The 19,468-nt window shown below is 46.4% G+C and overlaps 1 protein-coding gene across 1 annotated transcript; it reads left to right on the top strand.

Moving 5' to 3' along the window:
• The first annotated feature begins 3,864 nt into the window (after nt 1–3,864).
• Nucleotides 3,865–4,458, top strand: LOC128420609 (60S ribosomal protein L11-like). Its single transcript, XM_053402279.1, has one exon. It carries the CDS (start codon nt 3,879–3,881, stop codon nt 4,320–4,322), a length of 444 nt encoding a protein of 147 aa, XP_053258254.1. The 5' UTR covers nt 3,865–3,878; the 3' UTR covers nt 4,323–4,458.
• Nucleotides 4,459–19,468: the final 15,010 nt, after the last annotated feature.

The following is a 19,468-nucleotide window of genomic DNA, read 5'->3' as shown; positions in this document are numbered from 1 at the left end:
TGTCCCACCATCTCGCCCTCTGTCGTCCCCTTCTCCTTGTGCCCTCCATCTTTCCCAACATCAGGGTCTTTTCCAGGGAGTCTTCTCTTCTCATGAGGCGGCCAAAGTATTGGAGCCTCAGCTTCAGGATCTGTCCTTCCAGTGAGCACTCAGGGCTGATTTCCTTCAGAATGGAGAGGTTTGATCTTCTTGCAGTCCATGGGACTCTCAAGTAAGCCAAGCCACATCGCCTGCCCGGTGTGCTTGTGCGCAGCTGGGGACATTCTTTTCCAACAGGGACACAGGTCCATGGGAAGCTGCCTTTGACCAAGTCAGACATTTGTTAGGCGGCCTAAGTTAGTCTTCACCAACCTGACGCCCTCCAAGAGTTTTGGACTACATCTATCTCCCCATCAGCAGGGCCGGCCCAAGACATTTTGGCACCCAAGGTGAACCACAAAAAGGCTTCCCCCTTCCTGCCAGGGAATAAAGGCTGATGGGAGTTGTCGTACGAAGGCTACAGAAGTTTCCTTGGTTGGCGAAGATTGCCGTAAGCTGAAGATGCAATGAGCAAAAGTGAAAAAAAGCTGGAAAGTCACATTTTACCAAAGCAGCTGGCTCTTTCTCAAGGGTTGTAAATCCACCCCACTCAGCTCCCCCCCCCTTTCTCAAAATTTGCCCTTGTGGATTTATCAGAACAAACACTCCATAAATTTATTTTCGGGGCTCCCTCCCCTCCTGGCGTTTGAAATCATGAGCATCTCAAGTTTACTGAAGGTGTATTTGGTTACACTAATGGAAACTAATTTATGACCCAAACAAGAGCCTCCATCCATTTTTTTCCTGCAGACTTCAGGCCATTTTTCTCTGCCAGCAGGAAAATAAATTAAACGCATCCCTGCTGTCGGATGTTGCTTGCTTGGAAAAGAATTAGCTGATAAAAACAGATTTAGCGCAACAGCCATGCTGCTAATTTGCTTTATGACTTCCTGTGTACATGGAATAAATACTGCTTATCGTTATTTATATAGTGCCATCAGTGTACATGGCAATTAACAGAGAATGAAAGGAGAGAGGACTCTTAGACATAGGAGCTTAACATCTAAACGGGGAGAAAAGTGAACAGTGAAAGGTTTTCCTCCCTTAGTAGTAATGCTAGAACTCCAATGAAGCTGAATTTTGGAAGATTTGGGATGGAAAAAAGCAAATCACTGCACTTCCAACAGGAGGCAGAGATGGCCACCAACTTGGATGGCTTTAAAAGTGGACAAATTCATGGGAGAAGAAGACTATCAATGGCTGCTAGCTAGGACGGCTATGTTGTGCCACCACATTGGGAGGAAGCTATGCTTCTGAATCCTAGTTGTTGGAAACCACAGGAAGGGAAAGTTGCCCTTGGGCTCCGATCCTGTTTGCGGGTTTCTCATGAAGGCATCTTGCTGTCCACTGTGAGAACAGGATGCTGGACCACGCAGGCCATTGTCTTGATCCAGCAGGTTATTGTTATATTCTTACCTTATGCTAAGTCTGTCCCCTGTGGTAGGTGAAGGGACTTGGGGCATTGACAGTGCTGACCCCAAATGGAAATGGTAGTATTGGCGTTGTTCTGCTCTGCCTTGGTCAGACCCCACCTGGAGTCCTGCGTCCAGCTCTGGGCACCACAATTTAAGAAGGATATTGACAAGCTGGAAGGTGTGCAGAGGAGGGAGACCAAGGTGACCAAGGGTCTAGAAACCAAGCTGGGTGAGGAAAGCTTGAGGGACTCCTTATGTTTATCCTGGAAAAGAGAAGACTGAGAGGTGACTGCCAGGAGATCAGCCTACACTCGAGTAGGACCCTGGCAGAGACACATGCCTGACTGGTATGTTCTCTCCCTCCTGGTCGATTGTTCGGGAGCTTCATAAGCTTTCTTCTGCCCGAACATCACAGCGACCAATGCCAACTGACCCCGGCACACTTAGGGATCCGCAGAGTTTGCGCATCATGCGTGACAGACCTCAGCAACTCAGCATTTTGGCTAATCTACTTTATTTACATATAAACACACACAGAGCACTGCAACATGGCTCCCTGTCTCTCTCTAGCATCAGACAGCAAAGAGAAAAAGAGCAAAGGACAATAGTCCCACTTCACGGAACACAGTAACACAAACATCCTGTCTCAGTCACTTCCCACTCTGTGGAGTCAAAACATGCACTGTCATGTGAAAGACAACAATCCCATGACTGCAGTCATGGAGCAGGAATTCTAACAGTGACATGGCAGTCATCTTCCACTATCTGAAGGGCTGCCTCATCGAAGATGGAGCAAGCTGGGTCTGTTGCTCCAGAGCGCAGAACCTGGACTGCTGGATTCCAATAACAAGAAAGGGAATCGGATAATAATAATAATAATAATAATAATAATAATAATAATAATAGACTAAACATTAGGAAGAACTTTCTGACTGCAAGAGCCATTGGATAGTTGAACAGACTCGGAAGGTGGTGGACTCTCTTCCTTGGAGGTTTTTAAGCAGAGGTTGGGATTCCTGCATTGCAGGGGGTTGGACTAGATGATCCTTGGGGGTCCCTTCCAGCTCTACATTTCTATGATTTTCTGACACTATGAGAAGTGAGAGCTGGACCATAAAGATGGCTGATCGCTGAAGAATTGATGCTTTTGAATTCTGGTGCTGGAGGAGACTCTTGAGAGTCCCATGGACTGCAAGAAGATCCAACCTCTCCATTCTGAAGGAAATCAGCCCTGAGTGCTCACTGGAAGGACAGATCCTGAAGCTGAGGCTCCAAGACTTTGGCCACCTCAGGAGAAGAGAAGACTCCCAGGAAAAGACAGGAGGTCCTGGCATGCTCTGGTCCAGGGGGTCACAAGGAGGTGGACACGACTCAACGACTGAACAACATGAGACTATGAAGTGTGCAGAGTGGTCTCTCTCCCTCTCTTGGCGTTGTCAATCCATAGTGTTTCATCTCTGCCCATCTGCCCCCTGGACACAATCCCAGAGCATCCTCTGAGGCCCACCCTGCTTTCTCTCAGCTCCCTTCTCCTTCCAGCCCTTACTTCAGGGGTTCAAAGAAAGCTTCCCTTTGCTTCCAATTCATGTCCTGATTTAACTGATCCCCAAGGACGGCCTCCCCTCCAGCATAAGCCGCAAGCTGCCTTTTTTGAGCAGGGCCGACCCTTTTATCTGCTGACTCCAAGCTTCTCTAATTATGGCTTTGCTGCCTCTGGATCCCACCCCAGCCTGGGGGTTAACTCCTTCCTTTCCTCACCCACCTCCCTGGCCACTGAGCACTGATATGTCTCCAAAGCAGCCTTGGCATGACGCCAACCTTACTGGACTTTGCGCCTCCCCTTCTCCCAAGTCCTTGCAGGTACAATGGAATGGAGGTTGTGGGTCTGAGGATAAATTGGGCCCAGGCACTTCAGCACCCTGAGGTTGCGTGGTGCTGAATCTGGCCCTCTGATGTCTCAAAGAGTTTAATTTGCGTGCAAAAGATGCTTCTGTTTTTCTGCCTGTTTTGCAGAGCAGTTTCATTTTTCTATATATACTTTTGATGGGTTCAGGATTGAGTTTGCTTTATTGTTGTGAGATGGCAATGACAGGTACGCATAGTACTGTTATTATTATTATTTCCCCAGAGTGGCTGGGGAAACCCAGCCAGATGGGAAGGGTCTAAATAATGGGGTATGGGGTAGGTGTGTATGTATGTTGATATGTCTAGTATAGGTAGGTATTATATAGAGTAATGTAGGTATGTTTTATGCTATGAAAATTAGGTAGGGTGTTGTGTACGTGTATTATGTAAATGTATATGTATGTGTTTTATATGTTAATAAAAAAAGAAAAGAAAAAAAGAAAAGAAAAGGGAAGGGTATAGCTCTTCCACGCCTCCAAGATGGCGCAACAAGACAAGGGTGAGAAGGAGAACCCCATGCGGGAGCTGCGCATCCGCAAACTCTGCCTGAACATCTGTGTTGGGGAAAGTGGAGACAGGCTCACCCGGGCAGCCAAAGTGCTGGAGCAGCTCACAGGCCAGACTCCTGTTTTCTCCAAAGCTCGATACACAGTCAGGTCCTTTGGGATCAGGAGAAATGAGAAGATAGCCGTTCACTGCACTGTACGTGGGGCCAAAGCTGAGGAGATCTTGGAGAAAGGGTTGAAGGTGCGAGAATACGAGCTGAGGAAGAATAACTTCTCTAACACTGGCAACTTTGGCTTTGGAATCCAGGAGCACATTGATCTGGGGATTAAATACGATCCTAGTATTGGTATCTACGGCTTGGACTTCTATGTGGTTTTGGGCAGGCCAGGCTTCAGCACTGCTGACAAGAAGCACTGAACTGGTAGCATTGGGGCCAAGCACCGAATCAGCAAGGAGGAAGCCATGCGTTGGTTCCAGCAGAAGTATGACAGCATCATCCTTCCTGGTAAATGAAAAGTTTCCAGTATAAAAAAGTCAATAAATTTTTCCACCATTTAATAAAAAAAAGAAAAGAAAAGAAAAGGGAAGGGTATAAATAATAAATTATTAAATGATAATAATAATAATAACCAAATTATTTGTTATTGGCCTTCTATGCTGCTGTCCCAAGGCCATTTACACATGAAATAATGAAGAACAACTAAGCACACAAGAGCATCTCCTGCTGAAATGATTTTTATACCTTTTTCTTTTTTTCTTTTTCTATTATTGTTGTATTCTTTTTTTGTATTTTGTATTGTTCTTTTTTCTTTTTGTAACTTTAAACTTTGAATAAATATTATTTTAAAAAAATACACATGAAATAATGAAGAACAACTAAGCACACAAGAGCATCTCCTGCTGAAATGATTTGGAGGTCAAGGTTAGCTATGAACCCTCTGGGCTTGGATCTGGAGAGGCAAAGCTCCTCAAGAGCACACACAGAGCTAGAGATGCCGGCCAAGTGTAAGGGAGCTCCTTAGTTGTGTGTTGAGATGCTGATCTGAGAACTAGCGAAAGCTGCAAGCTCAGAGTCCAAGACCCAGCTGCCCACGTGCAACATGGAGACAACACTGGCCTACCTTACAGGGCTGTTGTTGCTGGAAGTATTTACATGAAGCATTTTAAATATTCTGGAGTGTTACATCCATGCTAAATATTATTGGGCTATGCAGCCGGTTTCCCTGGAAATCGCTTTCCTCATTTGGTTTTTGCTGACACTTCCTGCGCACTCAGTGTTAAAGAAATGATCCCGGGTCTGGAAACTGAGCCTGATGATGAACAGTTGAAGGAGCTGGGTATGTTAAGCAAGGAAAAGAGGAGATAGGAGAGCTATCTTCAAAAATCTGAAGGGCTGCCACATGGAAGTTAAACCAGGAGAACCTCTCTCCGCAGCCACAGAGCTGTGCCCCAGCTAGGCATTTGAGAACGAGAGACATGCCAGAGCTTGCGGGATGAAGTGTGACATGTCATTTGCAGTCAAGAAATCAACAGATAATAAAAGAGCGATCCAGTCAGTTTTAGTGCCTTGTTGTCATTTTTAGAATGGGAAGGCCAAAAGGAGACAGATTTGATAATGACAGGCTAGCGAGCCAAAACTGGGTGGCTGGCTTAGAAGCTATTTTTTCATGTGACCTCATTGGCCTCTTCATCATGTTCATAGCCTGTTCTTAGGTGTACCTGTTGACACACCTGAGCCTCTCTAGCTGTTTTCTACAGGCTGGCTCTGATGAGCAAAGGTGTTAATCCAGGAGAAGGAGCGGTCCTCACAGGATTTTAACGGAATGCCAGGGACATTCTTGTAACCCAGCCGAAACGTTTTGTCCCAAGTAAAAATCGCAGGCTTTGCTAGTTTAGAGAAAAGATGAGTCAGAGGTGACATGATAGAAATTTATAAAACGATGTCTGGCATGGATAAAGTGGACAGAGAACATTTCTCTCTCTCTCTCAACCCTAGAACTCAGCGGGGACCTCCAATGTAGCTGAATGTTGGAAGAACCAGGACAGACAAGAAAAAGGGCTTAGTCACAATTACCTTTCCCCCTGCACTTTCCAGACTCAGGTCTGCACTTAAAACTCTGTGCCCAAGCATTTTTCTCTTGCCCCAGAGCTTTTCCTACGAAACCCCACTCTTTAGCACTCAATCAAAGCAAACATCCAATTGGGTTTTCCATGGACGTCCATTTGTTCCAACTGAGCATTAAAGAGCAGCTTTTTGTGGAGAAAGTTCCAGAGTAATACTACTGCTACTACTACTAATGCCCTAGAACATGGAGCCTTAAATCGTGGTGCATCCCTGGAAAGAGCAAAAGAAAGGTCAATGTGGATAAACCCTGAATCATCAGAGAGTTAATCTGTATGTAGGAGGAAGTTCTGGCATTCAACAGCTTTAAAAGAGGATCTGTCAAATTCCTGGAGAACAAATTCAATATGCGAACCACTTTACACATCTACCTGATAACGAGTTGCATATATGGAGGAGGAGAAAGAGGAAGGGACTCTTGCATATAGGTGAAAATGCCCCCTCAACCTCTGCCCAACAGCATGCGTGTTAGAAAATACACTTTGAAAGGGTTGCCAAATGAAGTAAAACTTATCTGGCTTACCTTTCCTTTACAGAAGCATTTCTAAAGTACAGTGGTACTCTGGTTCTCAAACTTAATTTGTTTGAGAACTCTGGGCTGATTTCCTTAAGAATGGAGAGGTTGGATCTTCTTGCAGTCCATGGGACTCTCAAGAGTCTCCTCCAGCACCAGAATTCAAAAGCATTAATTCTTCGGCGATCAGCCTTCTTGATGGTCCAGCTCTCACTTCCATACATCACTACTGGGAAAACCATGGCTTTAACTATATGGACCTTTGTTGGCAAGGTGATGTCTCTGCTTTTTAAGATGCTGTCTAGGTTTGTCATTGCTTTGTCCATGGAGTTTTCTTGGCAGGGATACTGGAGTGGCTTGCCGGTTCCTGCTCCAGGTGGATCACGTTTGGTCAAAACTCTCCACTATGACCTGTCCATCTTGGGTGGCCCTGCACGGCATAGCTCATAGCTTCTCTGAGTTATTCAAGCCCCTTCGCCACGGAAAGGCAGTGATCCATGAAGGGGATGTCTCTGCTAGATGGCTTTAAAAGAAAATTGGACAAATTCATGGAGCAGAGAGCTATCAAGGGCTCCTAGCCAGGAGGGCTCTGTTCTGCCTCCACAGTTTCAATGTTTCTGAAGACCTGTTGCTGGAAGCCACAGAAGGGGAGAGGGCTCTGGTGCTTGGATCCTGCTTCCAGGTTTCCCATAATGGGCATCTGGTTGGCCACTGTGAGGCCAAGTTGCTGGACCCGAGGGGGCCAACGGCCTGATCCAGCAGGCTTCCCAATGCTCTCTCTGCACTTCCTCAGCAAATGCAGAACGACTGTGCAAAATGGCACATTCCCACCTCCAGCAGGGTCTTATTTTTAAAAGGTAACCATTTCTGGAGCAGACATGAATCTTCAGAGAATTGCTCTCTCCATTGCCATGGATAGTACTGCCTGGAGCTCCCTTCGCAGCAGGTCAGGAAGATGGGAAGAAATAACAAGTTGGGGAGAGGAACAAGAAAATGTTTTGCATTTGTGACATTCAGCCAAAGGGGATTGTCTGGTCTTTATGTAACAAGCTCAGGAGGCTTCTTAAAAGCTGACCCAAAAAGCACCCAGGGCACCCAGAGTTCATCCCAATGAAAAAAGGAGACGCAACTGACCTTGTATTCAAGGTGCCCCTAGTGGCATTTAGGAGACCCATGCAAATTGTGTGTTGCATGAAGAAGTCTTTCCTTTTATCTTCCCTGAATCTTCCAACATTCAGCTTTATATTAAAGAATGGGCCATTTTATTTCATATCTCACATTCCTGGGCTTTCTGTGGCCTTGAAGATGGGATCTCAAAGGGGTTGGATAGTCGCTGAGTTGAAACCCCCCACCTGAAAGCAATATTGCCCGTGTAGAAGAACTGAGTATTAACTCATATGGTACCCTTGAATCCAGATGATTCCACCCTGATAAAAAGCACAGCATAATCTCCCTTGGGAAAAACTTGGAGAAGGGGGAGGGGAGCTAATTAATCTAATTTCCCAGGAGAACAGTGCCACCTACTGAACCATCAGAGGGAAGGACAAATATAGTCCATTGAACATGGCACCTTTTTTTTTGCACAGTACTGCCTGTTGCAGGTACTGAGTTAATCAAACAACGCAGGGTTTTTTTGGGGGGGCGCACATGGAATCTGCTGTCCCACAACCCACATTTATAGACTACTTCACAGCCCAAAGCCATTGAAGTTGAGTACAAAATAAAAAGAACAGGATAAGATGCCTAAACGCAAGATATAAAAAGGATAAAACCAAGTCTGGACACAGTAATGTCATCTTCACCCAAATTCATAATGAATAAATGACATGCCTTCCTTCGCTGGAGGATTTCCAACAGAGGTTGGACGGCCACCTGCCAGGGATACTTTTGCTGTGATCCCTGCATTGTGGGGAATTGGACTGGAAGACCCTATGAGTTTATGGAACCGAAAGGACAGTAGCCAGTAAAAGTGTGGGAACCACTGATGTACTCTAAAGAGGGCAAATACAAAAAGTTTCAACTGTAACCCAGAGTTAGGACTCCCTCACACCTCTGCATGCCCTGTGCCTGGAAAGTATGGGTCTGAGCAGTTTTCTATTCCTCCCATGCTTTCTAGGTACGAGTTTCCTCTGGAAAACCCGCTCTTTAGTGCTAAATCAGAACAAATAGAGCTCAGGTTGCAAGAGCCACAACTGAGAGAAGGTGCCCTGCAGGCTAATGTCAGGTCTTTTCTTCAGCTGCTCCCCTCCCCTAGCTGCTAGGTAGGAGAACAATAGTGTGAGAGCTGGAAGCCGGAGGCACAGAGACCTGCTTTCTCCATGCTGGATCCAAAGCAGTAACTAATGGAGAAGCCAGTTCTTTTGGAGGTGTTGATGCTGTGAGGTTGTTGATATGTGTAAATAAAACCATGCATCCTAAAGACATCACAGTCTCTGCTGACCTTCATTCCAAGGAAACTGAACCTGGGTAAGCGTCTAGAAACCCTGGAATCTCTGATTTTTCAATATGATTTTGCAAATATCCTTTAAATACCTTCCATTCCTTGTCTAGCTTCTCTTCTGGGATCCTTCAGAACTCCTATTAGAATAAATAAGTCCCGTTATAAATACTGAAATACTAAATAAGATGGATAACAATGTATAACAGAAAAAGAAGCAGAAAGTTGGTTTAAAAGTGTGTGAAAGAAAATAATAGAAGTGGAAAGAAATTGCAATTGAGTAGATTGGAAGTCTAACACAAGTGAGGGATGGTGGTGGGAAAAGGAAGTATGTGTGGGATTGAGTGTGGGTATGCATGAATATGCAGATATGCAGATGACACAACCTTGATGGCAGAAGGTGAGGAGGAATTAAAGAACCTTTTAATGAGGGTGAAAGAGGAGAGCGCAAAATATGGTCTGAAGCTCAACATCAAAAAAACGAAGATCATGGCCATTGGTCCCATCACCTCCTGGCTAATAGAAGGGGAAGAAATGGAGGCAGTGAGAGATTTTACTTTCTTGAGCTCCATGATCACTGCAGATGGTGACAGAAGCCGCGAAATTAAAAGATGCCTGCTTCTTGGGAGAAAAGCAATGACAAACCTAGATAGCATCTTAAAAGGCAGAGACATCACCTTGCCAGCAAAGGTCCATATAGTTAAAGCTCTGGTTTTTCCAGTAGTGATGTGTGGAAGTGAGAGCTGGACCATAAAGAAGGCTGATTGCTGAAGAATGGATGCTTTTGAATTCTGGTGCTGGAGGAGACTCTTGAGAGTCCCATGGACTGCAAGAAGATCAAACCTCTCCATTCTGAAGGAAATCAGCCTTGAGTGCTCCCTGGAAGGACAGATCCTGAAGCTGAGGCTCCAAGACTTTGGCCACCTCATGAGAAGAGAAGACGCCCTGGAAAAGACCCTGATGTTGGGAAAGATGGAGGGCACAAGGAGAAGGGGATGACTGAGGACGAGGTGGTGGGACAGTGTTCTCGAAGCTACCAGCATGAGTTTGACCAAACTGCGGGAGGCAGTGGAAGACAGGAGTGCCTGGCGTGCTCTGGTCCAGGGGGTCACGGAGAGTCGGACACGACTAAAGGACTAAACAGCAACAACATGTATGAATATTTTTAAGGACTGTATGAAATGTTTGTTTGTATATTCGTAATATGTATGTATTAATGTTGAATTATTTTAATAAAATAAATAAATTTAATTTTTTTAGAAAAAGAAACCTTGGAATCTTTCGCCGCTCGGAGATTGGAGCCGAGCGTGGAACAAGATGTTAGAGCCTGGATGACAAAAGCCACTGGGTCCTTCTCCCCTTGCTGAGCAATTCTGCATCTTCTCTCGGGAACTTTCGGCCCCACATAGGCAAAGTCCTGTCCTGGCAAATGCCAAAGGAAGAGCTCAACAGCTTCTGCCTGCTGCAGTGTGTCACTGACAGACAGCGGCGTCTGGCCGGACTGTTTTCAATTAAAAAAAAGGTTCTTTTTTAGGGGAGAATCCAGGAAGATGTTTATACTAGCAGCAGCAAGAAGAAATTACCTCCAAATGGTGTCTTGTGTGAGTTGTATATCCTGGGAACATTGTTACCAGGGCATTTGAGGCAAGATAGGGAAGCAATACGAAAGCAATCAAGGCTTGTTTGGATACGGAGGGGCTGCTGTTATAAACAGATATGGACTCCAAAGCGCCTTGGGAAAATCTTTCTGAACCGTTGACTGGAACAAGGACGCCTTGGAACAACGTGAATGAAACCTAAGGTGAACTGCGGCTGCCATGCTTGGGAGACTTGGAGGAAGTTTCTTAAAATTCCCTGTTTCTTAAAAGCCCCCCTGCTGTGGCCAGCTCTCTGTCCTGCGTTCTCCCAGGGCGCCCATTTCGAACAGGGGCTCTTCCTTAACCCAAGGAGAGGTGGGCACCTCCCAAAATCATGAGAGGACCTTGGAGAAGAGCAGTGGTGGACTTTAGGCTCTCAAACGGCAGCGGCGCCTTGTGCGAAGGTAAAATCTGGTGCCCCTGCCTCTTGTGTCCAGGGCAGCTGTTTACCAGCTCCATCTGGTATGCAGGATGAGATCCTCCCTGACCGCGGACTGTCTCGCCAGAGTGGTGCATGCTCTGGTTATCTCCCGCTTGGACTACTGCAATGCGCTCTATGTGGGGCTACCTTTGAAGGTGACTCAGAAACTGCAATTAATCCAGAATGTGGCAGCTAGACTGGTGACTGGGAGCGGCCAACAAAACCACATAACACTGGTCTTGAAAGACCTACATTGGCTCCCAGTATGTTTCCAGGCACAATTCAAAGTGTTGGTGCTGACCTTGAAAGCCCTAAACGGCCTTGGTCCAGTATATCTGAAGGAGCATCTCCACCCCCATTGTTCAGCCCAGACACGGAGATCCAGCTCTGAGGGCCTTCTGGCGGTTCCCTCACTGCGAGAAGTGAGGTTACAGGGAACCAGGCAGAGGGCCTTCTCGGTAGTGGCACCCGCCCTGTGGAATGCCCTCCCATCAGATGTCAAAGAGAACAACAACTACCAGACTTTTAGAAGACATCTGAAGGCAGCCCTGTTTAGGGAAGCTTTTAATGATTGATGCATTACCGTATTTTAATATTTTGTTGGAAGCCGCCCAGAGTGGCTGGGGAACCCCAGCCAGACCAGATGGGCGGGGTATAAATAATATATTATTATTATTATTATTATTATTATTATTATTATTATTATTATTATCTGTTCTACAGCATTGTGGAGACCTCAGATAGCCAGAATGACTGGTAGTTTTTGAGAGAGCCATCTCTCCCCTTGGGAAAATGCAAGCCATCAAAAGCAGTCCTAGACTTCCATCTGCCTGGGCCAGGAGAAGTAAGAGCGCCTTGCTTGTATCCCACTTAGATGGGAGGCCCCTGGACCCTCTTCCTTGCTCTCCCCATCCACTCCACCATGGGCTCCTTCCTTGAATTCTAAGAAAGCGACTTCCCTGTGATTGATGGAGTGTGACTCTGAAGGAGGTGGGCGAGTGTCCTGTCACATAAATGGCTTGTGGTGAGATGCAAAAGGAGAGGTTAGAAGCTTGCTACCATCCGAGCCCCAGTGACGTAATGTCTGGAGAGCAGGAAACTTCTCCTTAGGCTCCATGATGGAGTTTGGCGTCAGGTCCCTTGGAGATTGCACTTAGATGCGCTCTCTCTCTCTCTCTCTCTCTCTCTCTCTCTCTCTCTCTCTCTCCTCTTCCTCCCCTCTTCCTCTCTCTAATTCTTCACTTACTCTTGCAATTAATCCAGAATGCGGCAGCTAGACTGGTGACTGGGAGCGGCCACCAAGACCATATAACACCAGTCCTGAAAGATCTTCATTGGCTCCCAGTACGTTTCCAAGCACAATTCAAAGTGTTGGTGCTGACCTTTCAAGCCCTAAATGGCCTCGGTCCAGTATATCTGAAAGAGCGTCTCCACCCCCATCGTTCTACCCGGACACTGAGGTCCAGCTCCGAGGGCCTTCTGGCAGTTTCCTCACTGTGAGATGTGAGGTTACAGGGAACCAGGCAGAGGGCCTTCTTGGTGGTGGTGCCCGCCCTGTGGAATGCCCTCCCAGCAGATGTAAAGGAAATAAACAACTATCTGACTTTTAGAAGACATCTGAAGGCAGCCCTGTTTAGGGAAGTTTTTAATGTCTGACACTGTATTGTTTTTTAATATTTGGTTGGAAGCCACCCAGAGTGGCTGGGGAAACCCAGACAGATGGGCGGGGTATAAATATTATATTATTATTATTATTATTATTATTATTATTATTATTATTATTATTATTACTCATTGATCAAATATAAGCCTCTGCTGTGAGGATCGCTGTCCTGTGCCTTACTGTGCGATACTGTGGGCTTTTGCCTATTGGGATGTGGGAAGTTTCCTGCAGCAGCCAGGCGAGTAGGACTCTACATCCCAATAGGACTGTGAAGTTGGAAGGGACCCTGACGGTCATCCAGACCAACCCTCTGCAATGCAGGAATCTCAACTAAGGCATCCATGAGATGTCCATCCAACCTCTGCTTAGAAACCTCCGACGAAGGAGAGTCCCCCAACTGCCAAGGGAGTCCGTTTCACTTTTAAACACTTCTGACCACCAGGAAGTTCTTCTCAATGTTTAGCTGGAAGCTCAAGTCCAATTCTATTATTGCATGGGTTTAATGAGAACTGCAAGCCTACACTTGTGATTAATAATAATTTTTTCTCAGAAGCAAAACCCATTGAGTTCAATGAAACTTAGTCCCAGGTAAGTGTCCCTGGGAGTAAGTGAGACCAGGGTGGCTTACTTCTGAGTAGACACAGGTATGGGATCGCACTATTAGGCTTGTCGCCCCCTGCAGGCTCCTAAATTGAGCACTGGCTCCAAGGTTGATTTCCCCCCTCCTTGTTTAGCTGTTGCTCAAGTTTTTTCTCTCTCTCTCCATGCTTAGCCATTCAGGAATTGTGATTTCAGAAGACGGATGATTCCCAGGGGACTGTTTCCAGGGCGATTATTTTAACCAGCACTTTTGTACAAGGAAATCAGCGAGTTTAACCTAACAAGCAACTAACATGCCAAGGGGACAAATAAATCTCGTTCCCACCTATTAATTTTACAGCCTACATAAAGCAGCACCGAAGTCAAAAGTATACGTGACCCCGAAAGACATTGCTCATTTTGACACATATATGACTTGCCCCTAACTTGAACCTTGGCCCTTCGCCTACAACCGGGAAGTTGACTCCCAAGTTGAAACAGATTGCTGGGTTGCGACCAAAGTAGGTTCTACCCAAAAAATTAAAATGTGCAAAACAGGCACACACGCAAAAGGAGAAAACAGAACTGTCAGTCGTGAAGGAATGGAGCTGAGTTCACCCTGAACTTTTTAGGGACGGTGTAATATTTACAATAGGATTTGTGACCTGACTCCGCCTTGCTGCATTTAAGACATTTGTATTTTAGGACTGTGGCCCATTAGCAAATTCCTCTTTTTTTAAAAAAAATCTGCCTTATTCACAGGGATGAAGCAGAATAACCATTACAACTGCCTTCCCCAAGTTGGTGCCCTCCAGGAGATGCAACGCGACAATATTATGCATGAGGTGCTTTAGCTGAGACTCCTGCATTGTAGGGAGTTGGTCTAGATGACCCTTGGGGTCTCCTCTATGATTCTACGAAAGTGGAGAGTGAAACCTTTTCTTCCTCTCTCATGGACACTCAATGAAGCTGAATGTTGGAGGAATCAGGAAAAACCAAAGAAAGGATTTCTTCACATAAAGGTAAAGGGACCCCTGACCATTAGGTCCAGTTGCGGATGACTCTGGGGTTGCGGTGCTCATCTCGCTTTACTGACCGAGGGAGCCGGCGTACAGCTTCCGGGTCATGTGGCCAGCATGACTAAGCCGCTTCTGGCGAACCGGAGCAGCGCACGGAAACACCGTTTACCTTCCCGCCGGAGTGGTACCTATTTATCTACTTGCACTTTGATGTGCTTTCGAACTGCCAGGTTGGCAGGAGCAGGGACCGAGCAATGGGAGCTCACCCCGTCGCAGGGATTTGAACCACCGACCTTCTGATCAGAAAGTCCTAGGCTTGAGTTAAACTGTAGAACTCCCTGCCACAGGAGGCAGTGATGGCCACCAACTTGGATGGCTTTAAAAGAGGATTAGGCAAAGTCATGGAGGAGGAGAGGGCTATGGATGGCTACTAAGAGCAGGAAGCCAGACTAGGTGGGCCATCGAGCCATCCAGCAGGCTCGTCTGATGTCATACGTCTGGGGCACTGGTAAAAACACTTGCCCCAAAGGGTGCCTAGAACGGGATACAGTGAATCTACATATTCAGACTATCTCCCCAGTAATCCCAGTCAAGAATAAGTAAGGGTTGTTTGGTTAGTAAAACAAACAAGCAAACCTGAATTCATCTACTTTGGGGGAAAGCTCCAGGCCCCATCATTTTGAGGAGGTCCAACTTGCCCTCAACACAAAGGGCAATGGTCCCAATCCACTTGGTGCCATTCGGGGGGGCCTTTTTCCTGCCTCCTCCCTCCTCCTCCTCCGCTTTCTCCTTTAGCACGCAGAATCACACCCCTCCTTGGCCAAGATAAGCAGGAGCAGGAGCCATCTTTGAAATGGAGAAAGCAAACTAGCAATTCTTGGAGTCGGACGCAGCTCCTGGGAATTCCCAGCCTGCCATTATTATGGTTATTTGACACAACTTGCTCTGCGTTATCTGCTTTATTTCTCCTCCTAATTCTATTTGATTTCCTGAAGGATCAGGAAGGGGGCCAAGATCTCTGGAGGAAGGCGGGGCGCCTCTCTCACTCAGATGCCGAGACGCCCTCCACCGCCTCTTACCCAGAATGTGGCTGTCACTCCAAGGAGCCCCTCCTCCCAACATGCCAGGAGGGTGGGGGGGGGCATCTCGGCATCTGGGGGGGGGGCGTGCAGGAGAGACCCTTCTCCCAGCCCAGGACAGATCTGCATGGAGGCAAAAGGCATGGTGCAAGTTCTTTTTAATATATATATATTAGGAATTTCAACATAACATTTTATCAAAAACATATCATCCTTAATCCCCCCTATTTCCCCCCTCCCCTCCCCAAAACATAACCCCCCTCCCCTCCCCCCAGACTTCCCTCAGCTCTTTTCTCTGGTTTATCAACCTATGTTATTCTCTGCATGTTACAAAATTGTACAGAACCTTAATTTATCTATCTAGATGTTATCAATAAAAAGTTTGTGAATGTTTATTCAAAACCTGCCAAGGAGTCCAGTTCATTCTGTTGTTTCTTTAAATACTTTGTAAAGGGTTCCCATTCATCTTTAAAGTCACAGTTATCCTTGTCATGTAGTTTATGTGTCAGTTTTGACAATTCTGCATAATCCATTAGTTTCTCTTGCCACAGTTCTTTAGTCGGGGTTTCTTCATTCTTCCATCCTTGTGCTATTAAGACTCTTGCCCCCGTTGTCGCATACATGAAGATATTTTTCAGTTTCCTTGGCAGGTCTTTTCCTACTATCCCTAACAAAAAAGCTTCAGGTTTTTTTGACAAATGTTAATTGGAACATTTTCTTCAACTCATTATATATCATTTCCCAAAAGTTTTTAATTTTACTACAATCCCACCACATATGATAAAAGGTCCCTTCTTTTTCTTTACATTTCCAACACATAGTTGGCATGGTGCAAGTTCTTAAGCCTTCAGTGATTTCTTGACCAGAGAGCCGGGCCATCTTCATGTACCTGGTTGTGGAAATGATAGCTGTCGTTGAGACATCATCAGCCACAGATGTTGCCTTTCTGGGTAATGGATAAGTCCATTGTGTTCATGAGAAGGAGCCACATCTGCCTCCATCAAATCCAATTCTTTTGTTCAGCCACATGGAGATGATAGCCAAAAACCCAAATGAACAAATGGATTTTAGCAAGCAAGCAAAGATCATGGTATCATAGAAGTGTAGAGTCGGAAGGGACCCTGAGGGTCATCCAGTCCAACCCCCAGCAGTGCAGGAATCTCAACTAAAGCATCATGACAGATGGCCACCCAAGCTCTGCTTCCAAACCCCCAAGGAAGGAGAGTCCACCACCTTCCAAGGGAGTCCATTCAACTGTTGACCAGCTCTTACGTCAGAAGGTTCTTCCTGAAGTTTAGTTGGAATCTCCTTTTGGAGAACTTGAATCCAATGGTTCACCTCCTACCCTCCAGAGCAGGAGAAAACAAGCCACTTGGACAATGGCTATTAGATGAACTTTCATTCTGATGTGTTTTGGGAGGTTAGATGACGTTGCATCAAAGCAAGAGTTACATCCCATCCTTCCCAGTGCATTTGCCCATCTGTCTTGCCGCAAAACATTTGAATTTTTGGGAAAGCGGGTTTCTTGCACAAGGACTCCCAATCAACTATAAATGCATAACTTGAATTTGCTGGTGCTTGAATCTTTTGGTGAAAATTGTGACAGTCTAACCCTTCTGAAAATCTGAGAATTGCCCCCACAACACCACCTCTGATACTCCAGGAGTGCTATTTTGGAATGAAGGTCAGCAGAGACTGTGATGTCTTTAGGATATATGGTTTTATTTATACATAGAATCATAGAATCATAGAATCATAGAGTTGGAAGAGACCCCAAGGGCCATCGAGTCCAACCCCCTGCCAAGCAGGAAACACCATCAGAGCACTCCTGACATATGGTTGTCAAGCCTCTGCTTAAAGACCTCCAAAGAAGGAGACTCCACCACACTCCTTGGCAGCAAATTCCACTGTCGAACAGCTCTTACTGTCAGGAAGTTCTTCCTAATGTTTAGGTGGAATCTTCTTTCTTGTAGTTTGGATCCATTGCTCCGTGTCCGCTTCTCTGGAGCAGCAGAAAACAACCTTTCTCCCTCCTCTATGTGACATCCTTTTATATATTTGAACATGGCTATCATATCACCCCTTAACCTCCTCTTCTCCAGGCTAAACATGCCCAGCTCCCTTAGCTGTTCCTCATCAGGCATCGTTTCCAGGCCTTTGACCATTTTGGTTGCCCTCCTCTGGACACGTTCCAGTTTGTCAGTGTCCTTCTTGAACTGTGGTGCCCAGAACTGGACACAGTACTCCAGGTGAGGTCTGACCAGAGCAGAATACAGTGGCACTATTACTTCCCTTGATCTAGATGCTATACTCCTATTGATGCAGCCCAGAATTCCATTGGCTTTTTTAGCTGCCGCATCACACTGTTGGCTCATGTCAAGTTTGTGGTCAACCAAGACTCCTAGATCCTTTTCACATGTACTGCTCTCAAGCCAGGTGTCCCCCATCTTGTATTTGTGCCTCTCATTTTTTTTGCCCAAGTGCAATACTTTACATTTCTCCCTGTTAAAATTCATCTTGTTTGTTTTGGCCCAGTTCTCTAATCTGTCAAGGTCGTTTTGAAGTGTGATCCTGTCCTCTGGGGTGTTAGCCACCCCTCCCAGTTTGGTGTCATCTGCAAATTTGATCAGGATGCCCTTGAGTCCATCATCCAAGTCGTTGATAAAGATGTTGAATAAGACCGGGCCCAAGACAGAACCCTGTGGCACCCCACTAGTCACTCTTCTCCAGGATGAAGAGGAACCATTGATGAGCACCCTTTGGGTTCGGTCAGTCAGCCAGTTACAAATCCACTGAGTGGTAGCATAGTCAAGATCGCATGCAACCTGAGCATAAGACATACATGCAAGCTGAGCATAAGATTGAGGGGCTCTTAGTATTAGCATCCCAGCAGACCTTGTCACAAGTTTGGGTCCAGCACAGAGCAAGCAGATCTCTGTGTCTCCAACTTCCAGCCTGATTTCAGCTTCCTCACACATTACTCTGGCTATAGTGCCTAGCACCTTGTTGGTGGGGGTGGCAGAGGCCCCCCACCATTTGTTCTATGGCATGGAGTGACTTCTTTGGTTATGCCCATTGCAGTGCTTAACTAGTCAGCACCAACCATTACCTAGACAAAGGGACAGGTTTGGCAAGCTTGCTCTCATCCCTTCCACCCGCAGAGATACAGGAAATCCTGAGAGTCAGAAGGGGCTCAGAGCATCACCCAGACTGAGCCCCACAACCGGCAACGTCATTAGCAGCTTGCTGCAGATCCTGTGCTTGTTGTGTGAGGCCAGACCTTTTGTGCAATGCAAAAACTGGAAGGTGAGGAGGGAAAAGAAGAGAATAAGTGCTGGAGCCAAATGGCAGGTTGGAAATTTCAGCTTTCCTTTACTCTCGACAAAATAAGAGCATAAGAAGAACCCTGCTGGATCAGACCAATGGCCCATCTTGTCCAGCATCCTGCTCCCACAGTGGTCGACCAGAATGAAAAGCCTGTAAGTAGGATTCGAACACAAGCGCAACTCTCCCTGCCTGTGGTTTCCATCAACTGGGAGTCGGAAGCGTTCGCCTCCAGCTGTTGAGGCAGAGAAGAACCATCCTGTCTAGCAGCCATTGAGAGCCTTCTCCTCCTCCAGGAATTTGTCTAATCCTTTTAAAAAGCCCTCCAAATTATTGGCCCTAGTTGTCTCCTGTGGGAGAGAGTTCCATAGCCTAATTCTGGGTCCCGTGTTTTCCTTTAACTACCCTAAATCTCCCATCACTCAGCTGCATTGGATGTTCATGAGCTCTAGTGTCCAAATATGGCTCTCAAGTGGTGCATCGTTGAGCTCAGCTTTGGGGCTGAGCCACCATCATGAAAATCTTTGGAGGAGTCACCTTGGACTGCAACCCGTCGGCAGGCCGGCTCCAGTCCTTTCCCCACATGCCTGGGATAGTTTACGGGCGGCCTTTGGCTGTGCCCGATGTTCACAGGAGCAAAGGGTCCCCAGGAGGCCTACCCAGCCGCCTCCGTCTCCCATGACGCCCTCTGGAGTTCTGCTGGCGGTTCTCAAAGGCCAACAAGAAAACAGCTTCTCTTGCCAGACCGCCAGCGGTTGCAGCCAGCTG

This window comes from Podarcis raffonei, chromosome 9 (genome assembly GCF_027172205.1).
Source record: "Podarcis raffonei isolate rPodRaf1 chromosome 9, rPodRaf1.pri, whole genome shotgun sequence".
Lineage (NCBI taxonomy): Eukaryota > Metazoa > Chordata > Lepidosauria > Squamata > Lacertidae > Podarcis > Podarcis raffonei.
Note: the sequence above shows the minus strand (reverse complement) of the source record. Positions and strands in the feature narration are given on the sequence as shown.

What these genes read in the sequence shown, in the direction of transcription:
- LOC128420609 (XM_053402279.1), top strand. Translation starts at nt 3,879, where the DNA reads ATGGCGCAACAAGACAAGGGTGAGAAGGAGAACCCCATGCGGGAGCTG.